This window comes from Vombatus ursinus, unplaced genomic scaffold (assembly GCF_900497805.2).
Source record: "Vombatus ursinus unplaced genomic scaffold, bare-nosed wombat genome assembly UNPS02000582.1, whole genome shotgun sequence".
In the NCBI taxonomy this organism is placed as follows: Eukaryota; Metazoa; Chordata; class Mammalia; order Diprotodontia; family Vombatidae; genus Vombatus; species Vombatus ursinus.
Genome location: NW_020940360.1, coordinates 5964207 through 5978386, shown reverse-complemented (window position 1 = coordinate 5978386; position 14180 = coordinate 5964207). Strand labels below are relative to the sequence as shown.

The window sequence follows — 14180 nt, the reverse complement described above, 5'->3', positions numbered from 1 at the left end:
TGGTAAATGGAAATGGAATATTACTGTAGTGTAGGAAATGTTGAATATAAAGAACACAAAGAAACATTAAAAGGTATATGAACTGGTGCAAAATAATGTAAACAGAAATAAAACAAGCAATGACTACAGCAGTGTAAATGGAAAAAATGGAAAGGACAGTAACAAATCAGATTTTCTCAATATTGAGCAGTTTTGCTGATTTTTTTCTTTTTTTTTCTCTAAAATATATGGAATGACTGAGAGGGAAAAGGGATTTTGAGGGAAGTTTGATGATATATGTAAAAACAGAAAACATTAATAAAATTTTATTTTTAAAAAGCACTTATTAAGCATTTACAATATGTGTCAAACACTGTGCTAAAATCTAGGAACACAAACAGAAAAGGCTGTATAGTGTCTCTTCTCAACAATCTCACACTTTAATTGGTACATAAAAGAAAGTTATAGTACATAGCACATGAAAAATCCCAGATATCCTAGGGGTTCAGGCATATGGCAGGGCCCAGGGGGTTATACCTGTAAGCTAAATCTGTAGGTTAGATGACAGTGCTGATAGTCTGAAGTGTGAGGAAAATGATAAGGCCTAGGGGATCTTAGAAGGTAGTAAAATGAAAGATGGTTAGGATGGTGATCTCCCATCTTACCAAAAGGAAATAGAGTTAGTGATTTCTATCTCATCTAGATTATGGGCACTTAAGCAGCCCAAATGGTTTCTAGGTTGCCCTAGTAAGGCACTAGGGAGGAAGACAAAGGGGTAAGAGCTCCCCGGACTGGTAGAAGAAGGGAAGTCAAATAGATAGATTTAATTGCTTTAAATTCTCTGTAATGTGTTTTCTTGATTGGAGCTGCAGCCACCAGTCTTAATACCTCCCTGCCAATTCTCATTCTCTTCTCTGTGTTGCCTGGGAAGGGAAACCACCTCCCAACTATTGCTCTCTGCCCTGTTGCTAAGAGTGGTCTCCCTGTCTGCCTCTGTCTGCATGCCCAAATGACTGGCTAGACCCCTTCCTCCCATTGTTAGTTCCACATTTCCTATGGCTGACTTATCTCTGCCCTCCCTGGCCAGTCATTCTGTGGCTGTGGAGGCCTAAAACTGCATTTTCCAGGGGGCTGTCCGTTCAGTGGAGATTGGTGGTGCCCACAGAGAGTCTGCCATGTGTTGACTTTTTTATGCTACTTTTTCCACACAGGAATTACTGGAATATTATGTCTTTGTATCTCCTGCACCTAATATAATTCCTTTCACATAATACACCCATTTCTAAAACATGATAGAATTGAGGCAGGCTTACCCAAAGACAGAAATAATACTGCTGACGTGACTTTAATATTTAAGTGTCACTTTAGCAATAGTTTTAACTTGTCTGATATCTAGCTCAGTTTTACAGTCCTTTAGTCTGCCCATATTTTGTTAGATTATATGTTGCTAGTGAGTATCAGACATAATACACTCTAAATTTAAGAAAGCATGCATACTTGCTTTAAGAAATATTTTAATTAGATAAAGTAGACAACTACTTTATGATTAACATGTAGGTGTATTAAGATCTAGATCTAATTATATTTCATTCTCCACAGATATCTTCTTTTAATGGACCTTCAGGATGAAAATGAAAAGCTTTTCTACAGAGTGCTGACTTCTGACATTGAGAAATTCATGCCTATCGTTTATACTCCCACAGTGGGACTGGCTTGCCAGCAGTATAGCCTAGCATTTCGGAGGCCAAGGTATGTAATTTATGTATGTAATTTCTACTTTACATCAAATCATTGTACTTTTTTCCCCCTTTTGGAAGGCTTAAAAAAAAAGCAGTTGATTGTAATAATTAAAATAATTGAAACTATATTCTGAGGAGCAATAAATTGTAGTTTATATGACATTGGAGAAATAGAAGAACATGGATGAATTTTGTTATCTCACTTAAACAGGTTGGCTTACTTTACAAAATAATTAATCTTAGTTAAAATTGATTTTGAAGGTCTGAACAATATGGTCTTATCTGCTTTCAGAAAAGTCAGTTTTTTTGGAAACAAAAAGTATATACTTTATCTTCTCATTCAAAAATGACTATTAAATTTCTTTCAGAGACAAGTTTCTTAATAAACAGGACATTACAGGTGATATTACACAAACTTTTCTTACTTGTAGATTTACGTATCATTGCTGGATATATCCTTACAAATTTGTTTCCTGTGCCCATTGACATTGTAGTATAATGGAAAAGGCACTGGATTGAGATTCAAACCACCTGTACTCAAATCCTGAGTCATATTCTTATTACTTGTGTTATCTTGGACAAGTTACTTAGCTCACTAGACCTCAGTATTTTCTTTTGCAGAATCAGGGAACTGGATAAAATGATGTCTTACGGTCATATTCACCTTTAACTTCTATGTTGCTATCTAGGAAAAGGAAAGAATGGCTTTCCTGGTTTCCCAGTTCCTTTCTTCATTATTTCCTTAATTTTAGTTTCATCCTTTTCTTTCAAATTGTTGATTTACTAGACTGCTTTACTCTGAGAGTTGTTTTCTTTTCCTTTGTAGTTATTCTTCATTTAAAAAAAAATCTGTTATTTAAGCCAGTATACTATGCCAAAAAATGAAAAGAATTTCAGAAATTACTCTCATGGAAAGCAGCATTTACCAAAAGAATTGTCAAATTGGCTAATAAGTGCAGTAAACAAAAGCAGTGATAAACTTTATTTTTGATATTCTGTATTTCCCTTCAGCAGGTATAAATATGACTTGGTGTGGCATATAAGTTATAGATGAAGACCTATTAGTAGCTATTATCTGTATTAGGAGAAAATAAAAATCAAGGGTTTGCTTGATTCAAGTTCAGTGGTGAAGGATAAACACTTATGGCTTAATTTAAACCTTTAAGTAAGACCTTATTTGCAAATATCAATTTAAAATTGACAGTGAATGAGGCATAATAAAACATAAGTCATATGAAATTGAAACATTTATGGAAAACAAAACATTTTCCCTTTCTGATTATCAATAATAATAGTATCAGTAATCTATGAAGAAGAGTTTAGTTCAGATAGTTTTAGTTGACATAAATATAAATATATATTAACAGATTTGTTACTCCTTTTTCCTACTTGATGTTCAGGCATTTTGCATCAACATTTTATATTCCAAAGCTGATGTTTCACAATAGGGGCAAAGTTAAATTCTTTTTAAAGCTGAGATTTTGAACTTTTGACATTTAAAAAGTTCTCCAAAGAAATAAAACCACAAAATGAATTGTCTTTGAAAATTGCTTAGAGTTCCCTTTCGTGTTCTGGTGTTGATTTTTACTTTGTGTTCAGCATCACAGAATGGCAGAGCTGGAAGGGACTGTAGAGACAGTGGATGGTAGGGCACTGTAAACTATAAAAACCATAAGGCCAAGAGATAATAAAATTACCACTCAGCAGCAGGACAGGACTGATGCGGATTTACGCACAGGAATCATTTAATCCAGAATTCAGGAGAAAAGGGAAATATTGAAGATGGCTTCATTTCAGACAGAAAGAAGTTTAGACACATCGTGTATAAAGAAATTTTTTTTTAAAAGCTCAAGATCTAATAATCAGAAAAGGGTTTGATAATGAGGTATTAAGTGAATTTTAAAAATTCAGTCATGACCGATGGTCCTTTTGTGAGGTGTGACCAAATCCTTTAAATGAATTTAGAGAGCAACAAAAAAGGTGAATGGTGATTGTCCAGGTGCATCAGTAATCTTTAAAAGACAGTTCAGTCTAAGTAGGAATCAGACTCAATGAGGAACTCAGCTCTTGATGAGATGTATACAAGACACACTGAGCTAGAGAAGGGGAGGCCATGAAAAGTTGCTTGGAACTGGAGTAGCAGAAGTGCCTGCAGAGGCCACTTCAGTAAAGAAAGGAAGGAAGGAAGTAAGGGTATTTGAGCTGATTTGGCTAGAGTGTCAGGATAGATGCTGTGTTGCTAAAACACTGTCCTCAGTTTATAGACCACAAAGCAGTAATCCTTGAGTTCCCTCATGGAAGCCTGAAACCTTTCACTTAGAGCATAGGAAAAGACTATTTACCTGTCTTTGTTTTAATTGTTCATTTTGTCTTTATAAATAATTTTAATCACAGACTTTTGATAATCTGAATGTACTTATTAGAAATGTAGTTGGGAGGAAGCAGTTGAGAGGGAAATGTCTCCAGAGAAATAGCAGGAATAAATCTAATTCTGAGGTCTGCCAGAGTACTTTCTTCTTTAACTGGGGGCTCAAAACTAAAGGTAGAGATTCAGAGAGTTGGGAGAGGGAAGGAAGGGAGATGTAGACATAGAGAGAGGTGAGGGAGAGGGAGGGGAACAGAAAGAGAGAGAGAGAGAGAGAATTATAGATCCTTTTATACAGTTACTCCCAACAGAGGAACATTTATACTGAAAAGCTTATCTAAGCAATGAGTTGGGGCAGGGGAGCAAAAATTGGTTGAACAACTTTGCTAATTATTCTGCCCCACTATCGCTACGTTATTATTAGTTTAAAAAATTAATACACATAACTACTCTTTATTAAGTTTGGTAACATATGCTTTGCATTATTCTTAAGGTCATTAGACTCAGAATCATAGATTTAGAGCTAGAAAGGTCCTTAGATTTCCTTGTACCTGGGTCATTTCCAGATTTTCATAGTCTTATACACTTTTCATTTCAAAATACTCTTTTACAGTATTGCTTGTTAGGTTGCATAGAATATTTTGTAGTTTAAGAACCTGAATCTGAGGTACATTATTCACTAGTTCTTAACTGAGTTACCTAGGAAATTGTTTTTTTTTTAGACTCAAGGCTTAATGATTCTTTTATCAGGTGTATAACTTAGTCTTGTAATTCATGTCACAAAGCTCCATTATTCTTTTCACCCTTAATATTAACACATTTATGGTTACTTCAAATCTTAGATTTAAGTTAATATGAAGATTTGGGGTTCTTAAATTTTACTTTAGATGATAGATTATCAACAAATGATGACAGAGGGCAGGTAAAACTTTTGGAATTTTGTTCCACAGCTCTTCAAAATTGAAAAATATTTGGTTGATAACTATAATGTCAAATTGTGAAACAGTAAACTAATTTTATAGTTATATTTCGCTTAAAATTGACTTCATTTGTATATGATATAGAATGGTGGTCCGCGTTATTAAATATGATGCCGTATCAGTATATTTATATGTTATTTATATAAAATTAATATTTGTTCAAAGTATTATGGTCTACTGATTTGGGTAAAGTCTGGCAAGTATAGTTGGAAGGTGATCGGATAAAGTGAAATTAGATTGATCCCTTATTTCTTACCATAGATGGAAAAAGCGGAACCTTAGGAAACAATCATATGATGGATGGGTGGCACAAAAGAAGCTTATTCCTGAAGAAAGATTAATAGTGATATGCACAGAAAATCAGTTATTTTACTGATGCAGCATAGCATGGAGTATCAGACTCAGAACCAGAAAGAACCAGGTTCATGTTCTTCTGACCCATACTGGCTGGGTGACCCTGGGCAAGTCACTTAATCTTTTAGTATTTTTCAAACTCTCTGACTGTAGGATAAAGAGAAAGCGGTGACTTGTATTGGTAGAGGGAGTTTCCTCATCTAGAAGTTCCCAACATCAGTGAAATCACAACTCATTTCCCTATTTCCTATCTCCTTTCACTTAATAGTTGTGTATAAAACAACAATAAATCATATTTATAGAGCTTTAAAGTTTATAATGTTTTTCCTAAAAATAATGTTGTGTGAAAACACAAATATTTTATGCCCAATAAGAAAATTGAACTTCTGAAAAAAAATTGTCACGTTTATTTTTAATCTAGTGTGAAGAATCAGTTTTATTTTACTTTTCTTAGAAAGGGTTACCATCAAAAAAATGAATGACTAATAGGCCAACCCTGTATCAAAGTTCAAAACAGAATTTTTATGGTTGAAATATCTAGCTGAAAGATCTTATTGTTATGGTTTTTTGTGCCAGCATTAGTATTCAAGAATGTTGGAATGCTGTTCTTTTGCTCTGCCAACTGGAAAGCTTTCCAGGATACAAGCTTTGTAGTAATTAGTGGTATGTCTGACAATGGTAATTCAATAAGACCATTCAGGTTAAAGATATTTATACTGGTAAAATATCTAATAGTATTTTTTGAAAAATATTACATTGTTCAGCTATTTCAGCAGAACACAAAAAGCAATTACCATCAAATAAGGGATAAAAAGAGACACTTTATCCAAGTTGCAATGTGATCACAGTATTGTATAAAAAATGTAATATGCGTTGTTTTAGAATAACAAACCCGATTTAAAAAAAAAAATCAGATAATGAAACCAAATTATCGCACTGCTGAGGTTGTCCTGCTTTCCTTTCCAAAATTACTTATTTTATATCCAGAATCAGAATATCAGTAAGGTGAGAGTGAACTTAAAGGTCATCTAATTTAATTCCCTCATGTTACATATGGAGAAAGTGAGGCCCTCAAATTATGGGAGTTCCCAAGTACATAATAATGAAGAAGTGGTAAAATTGGGATGTGGATCCCAGTTTCCTGATCCTACATCTAATAATTTTCCCACTTATATTATGTCACTTTTCCTTTAAAGGAAAAAAAAATTTCATCAATTATATTCTTATTTGTGTTTATTCAGAACTCTAATGTGACTTCAGATCCCAGATTTTTCTTTCTAAAATTTCTTTGAGTAAAGATACTTTTCCTCATTATAGTTTATACTTCCCTTAAAGAATATAACTGATTTTCTGTGCATATCACCATTAATCTTTCTTCAGGAATAAGCTTTTTTTGTGCCACCCATCCATCATATGATTGTTTCCTAAGGTTCCACTTTTTCCATCTATGGTAAGAAATAAGGGATCAATCTAATTTCACTTTATCCGATCACCTTCCAACTATACTTGCCAGACTTTACCCAAATCAGTAGACCATAATACTTTGAACAAGCATTTTCCCCATCTAGAAAACCCAAATTGACTTCTTTCTGAATTTGATTATAATTTCGTTTCCCATGGGGAGAAAAACAAACCAGTTCCTCAATATATGGTAAAAATCACCTTGAGAGAACCTAGACACTTCAAGGACAGTTGAGTGGAATACTTAGATGGTATAAGAAAGAAGATAAGTACCTCTTTTACAAAACCAAAGTCAGACTTTACAAAGGATTTGTTGTTGTTGAGTCCTTTTCAGTCCTGTCCAACTCTCCATGACCTCATTTGGTGTTTTCTTGGCAAAGATACTGGAGTGATTTGCCATTTCCTTCTCCAGCTCATTTTACAGATGAGGAACTGAGGCAAACAGGGTTAACTGACTTGCCCAGGGTCACACAGTTAGTGAGTGTCTGAGGCTAGGTTTGAACTCAGCAAGATGAGTCTTCCTACTCCAGGTCTAGTACTCTAACTACCATGACAGCTAAAGCTGTCCTTTAACAAAGGTATTTTGGTATTAATAAATAGGCAATTGAATGAATGATGATAAATGTATAAAGTGATCCATAATATATGGGTGTGGGGGTTGTTCAGTTTATCACTTCCTTAATCCACTTGATGAAATTACACAGTAGTAAGCTTTTGTTTGGGATTGTTTGGACTAGCCTTTTTACAGCTTTATTGAGTGACTTGGAGGACATCTACTATAACATGCTCAACACTCCCTCACTGATGATGAGGCTATCTCCTTGGTCCCATCCCTCCGGAATAAATTGATTGTCTTGGGCTGTTGTGGATTTATCGAGGATTAGTTGATTGATGTAGACTGTAGTGGTTGGATGCTTATTGCAGTGTCAGTTCTTTTCCCATTTTCCCTTTTTGGTGAAATCCTGAGAGAACTAAAGACAGGTCAGAGACCAGAGATTTGAAGGCAGGAATGCGGTCTGTAGGGAAGGTCTGTGTATCGGCATAGTCCCACAGTGACTGACTGACTGACCATCCCTTTCTCCAACTCAGAGATGGAAGCCTTTTAGCTTAGGAGATGTTAGATGCCAGGAAAAGTTTCTGGACCTCAAGTTCTTAAGATGTGAATGTGTGGATGCAGCTCTGGAGGAGTGGTGGCAGAGACACATTACAGTTGTCACGTATAATATCAGAAGCCTACAAGAAAGCCAACCTGCATAGCCAAATAGTAGGAGTTCCTAATTCACAATCTTCCAGAGATGAAAGGGGAGTTCCTGAGCAGTGCCAGACTTAGAAAATGCTAGGACTTCTAGAGAGAGAAGAAGGAATTCCAGAGCAGTCAACCTCATGGAGAGAAGAGAATCCCATGATCTATTCTTCCAGTGAGAAAACATGGATTTCCTGTGTAATGCCAGCCTCTTGGGAAGAAGAGGATACTGCACGTGGCCCTGACGTTGGAGGAGCAGTGAAAGACTGTGTCATGCATGATACACAGGGCAGCAAAAGACCTGGACTTTGCCTTCCACCATTGTTCTAAGTTACTAGAACAATGGAGGTTTAGTGGCAGGAAGAAAAGGAGCAAGTGCAGGACCAAGTGTTCTTTCCAAGAGTGTCATTCTAAGCTCTTATAGGTTAGTAGCAGAAGGCTGGAAGAAGCCCGTGTGTTGCAGGGGTGAAAGTGAGACTCATCAGGATGTTGGAAAGTTGCTTCTGTAGTAACCTCAATTTCATTTCACTTCTTAGAGGACCCTAACTTCGGGGTTGTTCAGTGAGACTGAGCATCTGGACACTGGGGAAGGGGTCTGGCTAGGAACTTACCACTTGAAGCATAAAGGGGAGGTTCACTAGGGTAAGAGGAGGTACCAGATCAATACAGAGGTACCACAACAGCAACAGGTACCAACTAATAGCTTTGTTAACTCACTACACAGTTCTCGGTCACATATCCAGGTTGGACTGGGGTGGGAATGTCTGCCTAAAAAAGATGTGCCTTTCTGGGGAAAGGAGAAGTTGTAGGCCCTAAATAGTATACCAACAGAGGATCAAGATCAGAAGCAAGCAGCAGCAGTGTGGCTCACAACTCAGGAGAATGTTAAAAAAAAAAAATTGGAAAAGAAATGAGAGTTGGGGAAGTAAGAATGGAAAAGGAATTAACAGCTTGGCACCAAAAAAGGTACAAAATCTTGTCCAAGCAACAAATTTCCTAAAAATTCTTATTCAGTGACTCCATGAAACAAAGAGATCCATTAAAACAAAGTCAAAAGATTGGGGGAAAAAAAAAGAAAATGCAAAATATTTCATAGCACAAACAACTGATCTGGAAAAGTGATTGGGGAGAAAAAATTTAAGAATCCTTGGACTACTTGAACGCTACAAAAAAAAAGCGCTTCAACATCATAAAAGAAAGCAGGCCAGATTTCTTAGAACTAGAGTGCAAAGTGGAGACAGAAAGAATTCATCAGTTTCCTCCTAAAAAAAAAAAAAAACCCAAATGAAAACTCCCAGGAACATTATAGTCCAAACTCAAAAAATAACTTCTAATAGCCAGAAGGAAAGAATTCACATATCAAAGAACCACAGTAAAAAATCACATGATTTAGCAACCAACGCTTTAGAGTGGAGAACTTGGAATATGATATTCCAGAAGGCAAAGGATATAGGTTTACAGCCCTAAATAACTAAGCCAGCAAAACTGAGCATAATCCTACAAAGAAAAAAATGGATCTTTAATGAAATAGAAGACTTTCAAGCATTCCAGATGAAAAGACCAGAGCTGTGTAGAAACTATGAAGTTCAAACACAAGAGTTAATGAAAAAATTAAAAAAGTGAACATAAATGAACAATCATAAAGGGTTAACAAGGACAAACTACTTACATTCAGAATATTAGGAGGTGATGTATGTGCCACCATGGAGGAAGTCTTAATGATCTTAAGAATGGGAAGAGAGGGGAAGCACAATACATCATGGGAAGAAATTAAAGGTTAGGGAAAATTATTTCTCGTAGCGTGTGCAAGTAGATACCTGTACCTACATGGAGAAAGAGGTGGGGGAAACCAACACTTGAGTATTGAACCTATCATCTGAACTGATCAGAGGAGGAAAGAATACACACACACACAGAGTTATGTACAGAAATACATCTAACTCAACAGAGAAGTGGGAAGGAAAAGGGAAAAAGAAGAAAGGGAAATTAGAGGGAGGATAAATTAAAAGAGGGATTAGTCCAAAGCAGAATGAACTCTAATTACAGATGTACAAAATTATTTATAGTCTTTTTGAGGTATCAAAGGATGGGTCTGAGGGAGTGCCCATGGATTGGGGAATGATTGAACAAGTTATGGTATAAAAATAGATGGAATATAATTGTGCTTATAAGAAATGATGAATGGGATGGTTTTAGATAAGCTTGGGAAGACTTGCATGAGCTGATAAAGAGTGAAGTGAACAGAACCAGGAGAACAGTTTATATGATGACAATAATATGGTAAAAACAAACAGCTGAAAGATTAGGAACTCTCATCAGTATAATGATCAACAGTGATTCCAGAGAACTAATGAAGAAACATGGTACCATCCTCCTGATAGTGAGGTGAAGGACACAGAGTCCGGAATGAAAAATATTTGTGTGTGTGTGCTTGGCCAATGTGAAAATTAGTTTTGCTTGACAATACATATTTTGTTTTCCTGCAGTTCTCAGGCTTGGGGGTAGAGGTAGAGAGGCGAGTAGGATAAGAAGAGAAGGCTAGTTTTCGTAAATATTATAAAAATGTGAAAAAGGAAAGGTCAGGGTCTTGTAGATGATTTTCTACAGTACATGGCATCTTTGTACTCACATGATTGACTGAGAGGCATAGAGAAATGCAGATCTTACTATGTCTATTTTTTGTTTGCTACCAAAAATAAGAACATTTGCCTTGGTAGAAGAAAACATATCTTTATTTTTTAAAACAAAATTATTATTAATTCATTTTTAACATTCTTTCTTTTTAAGTTTTGAATTCCAAATTCTGTCCCTCCTTCTCACCACTCCCTCACTCACTGAGAAGGTGAGCAAAATGATATCAATTATAGGGGTGAAATCATGCAAAACATTTTCATATTATTCATATTACAAAAAAAGCAGCCAAAAAAATAAAGGTGAGAAAATTTTACTTCAATTTACATTCAGAGTCCACCAGTTCTCTCTCTGGAGGTGGATAGCAAGGATTCATCATGAGTCCTTTGGAATTGTCCTGGATCATTGTATTGATCAAAGTACCCAAGTCTTTCACAGAAAAACATATCTTTAAAAACTTTCTCCCATAAAGGTGTTTCTCTTGCATATATTAAGATCACATAAAATTCCTGATACCAAATAAATAGCAGTTACTTTGTTTAATCCTTGATTAATAATAAATTTGTTTTATCTTTTCTGATTATCAATATTAAATGAAACAGTGGGAAGTTGTATACTCACTAAAAGTGTTTTGTTAGTGTCGTGGAGAATGCCAAATTGAAGAGGGGATTTCCTATAAATGGCAAAGTTTTCTAGATTTTTCCATTTGTAGATGACATTGTGCTGATTGACACTAATTTTAAGCTGTTTAAGGGGGTCTTAGATTATTTAAATAAGAAATAGGGTCTAGGAGTGGTTTTGTTCTGTTTTAATGATCTTAAAAGAAGAAAGGAAAGGAAGGTGAAAAGGAATACAGTAGGGAAGAAAAAGAGGATGAATGGGGGAATTTATCTCACAAAACTGGAGTGAACTTTCATCTTATTTCAATTTCAAAGGAAGTTAGAAGACACAATAATTTTTTCTTCATAAAAAGATTTTCTGCTTATTATCTTAAAGCCTGAAATGAATGACTTAAAATTATCCTCAATAAAAGCATAATTATAAATAACATGTGTTGCAAAAAATAACCCTTAGTATATTATATGTACAAACATATGTGTGTATATAAGTGTATATATATATTTTCCCTGTTGTAAGGTTAAGTATTGATATCATCCATTTTTCATATTTTAACATAATACAAATCAAATTGGTTAGTTGGAGAACCTGGAATAGCGTATGGTTCTCCTTGCATCTACTATATTTACAAATATAATAACTATCATTTCAGTCCAGATCATCCTATTTTTTTTTTTCCTGAAAATGCCCATAATCATGCCTTGGACTTGTAATTAACTTGAATTGACAGTGTGTATAAAAATCTCTTTACTTAAAATGGAAAACATACTATCTTTATAAATATTTATGTGACTAGTTTAATAATTATAATATTAATTGACATAGCATTTTAAAATTAGCAAACCTTTTTATAAAATACATAATTTCATTTGAACTTTATAATAACCCTATGGTATAAGTACTAAAATAATTGTAATCTAATTTTTACAGATGGAGAAATAATCTTAGAGAGGCTAATTGACTTGCCCATGCTCACATATCTATTAATGTCCTTTTTTTTTTTTTTTTTTTTTTTTTTGAAAGGAAGTTGGGGTTAAGTGACTTGCCCAGAGTCACACAGTTAGTGAGTGTTATGTGTTTGAGGCCGCATTTGCGGCTGACTACAGGGTTAGTGCTCTCTCTACTGCACCACCTAGCTGCCCCTATTAATGTCAAAAGTGGATTTTGAACCCAGGACTTCTTGACTCCCAAGTTTAGCGTTCTATCCACTGTACCGTTCTGCTTCTTATATTTTCATAATAGAAATGATACATAGACTTCTATCCTCTTTAGTAATTAAAATGCAAAATGTTCATAGATTATGTAAGCATGGCCTTAATTAGGAAAACAATTGAGGAGTTGAAAAAACCTGTATGTGATTTTAAAATAAGTTTCTGACATCAAAACTCATAAGATTGCCTAAAAGTATGCATAGACATATAAATGTTTCTTAAGTTAACTTATCTTTTACTATAAATTATAAATGGCCTTAAAAGCTATAAAATAGCAGTTCATTCTATTTATCTAGTGACTGTAAATGTAGAAAAGTTAAATGGAAATTTAAGTAAAGAATCCAAAAATAACTTTGTGACATATTCTGTGGAACAATCAAATATTGTAGATTTAAGTTTAAACTGAGTGTATGCATAATTAAGAAAAATGTTAAGTATATCTCAGGTAATATGTTATGAATATGTTTTAAGTTTTTTTTTTATCACAAAAAATGTATTCTTGAGAAAAATCTTAAGAAAACTTTAATGGTATTAAAATGATTGCCATATGTAATATTGCTGTTATCTCTTTATAGGTAGGTTTTAGTTCACAAGTTATGCACTCAGAGAGTGTTTATTTCTCTCTAGGTTCTTTGCCTGAAGTTAGGGTAAACTATCATCATGAGAATGGTGGTACCTTGTTTATTACTATGTGACATATACAAATAGCCAAGCCAATAGGTATGGTTATCTGGTAAAGATAACTTTCCCAAACATATCACAGAATTTCTGCATTTCAGAGTTGGAAGGGAACCTCAGTTACCATCTAGTTCAGCCTATCCCACATAAAAAAATATCCTTTTCAACCTATTGGACCAGCCGTTCCTTTGAAAATTTCTAATGCAATAGACAACTGCTACCTCCTTAGGCAGCTCATTCAGCTTTTGTATAGTTCTGATTGTTCAAAAGTTTTTCCTTACTTCAGGTATAATTTTTTTTCTTTACAACTTTGGCATAGTACCCCTAGTGCTGCCTTTTGGAGCCAGAAACAATACATATAACCATTTCTCCACATTGCAGTCTTTCATCTACCTAGTTATCAGCTGTCTGCGCTCCCACCTATGTCTTCTCTTTCTCAGGTTAAACATCCTCAGTTCTTATACAGTCCAGTGAGTTTTTATTAGATACCTAATATTTGTAAGTGTAAGTATCTTGGATATACAAAGTGACAAATGGACTCTGTCCTTAAAAGACTTTACATTCAACCAGGGGTTAGAGCATATAAACAGATAAGTATATGCACATGATTATTTTAAGAGGGAAAGGACATTAACAACTGGGAAATCAGAAAACACTTTCTATAGGAAGAACCACATGAGCTCTTAGAGATTCTAAGAGGAAGAAGTGAAGAAAAATTACATTCCACACGTGCAGATAACCTGTTAAAAAAACAGACACAGAAGATGTAGTGTAAAGTTTGAGGAGTAGTGAGTGGTGAGTGGGCCAGTTTGGCTGGAACATAGAATGTGTGAAGGGGGGTGATCAAAAATGAGCTTGGAAAAGTAGACTGAAGCCAGAAGACTTTGTGATGGTCTTAAGTTTCCGTGTATAAAGAATAGA

General features: G+C 34.8%; 1 protein-coding gene across 1 annotated transcript in view; it reads left to right on the top strand.

The window, feature by feature from the left end:
- ME1 (malic enzyme 1) overlaps positions 1–14180 on the top strand; it is a 264699-nt gene that overhangs the window by 63601 nt on the left and 186918 nt on the right. The window contains exon 3 of the mRNA XM_027856507.1: positions 1579–1728. Coding sequence (XP_027712308.1) covers positions 1579–1728 — 150 coding nt within the window. The remainder of the gene's footprint in view (positions 1–1578; positions 1729–14180) is intronic.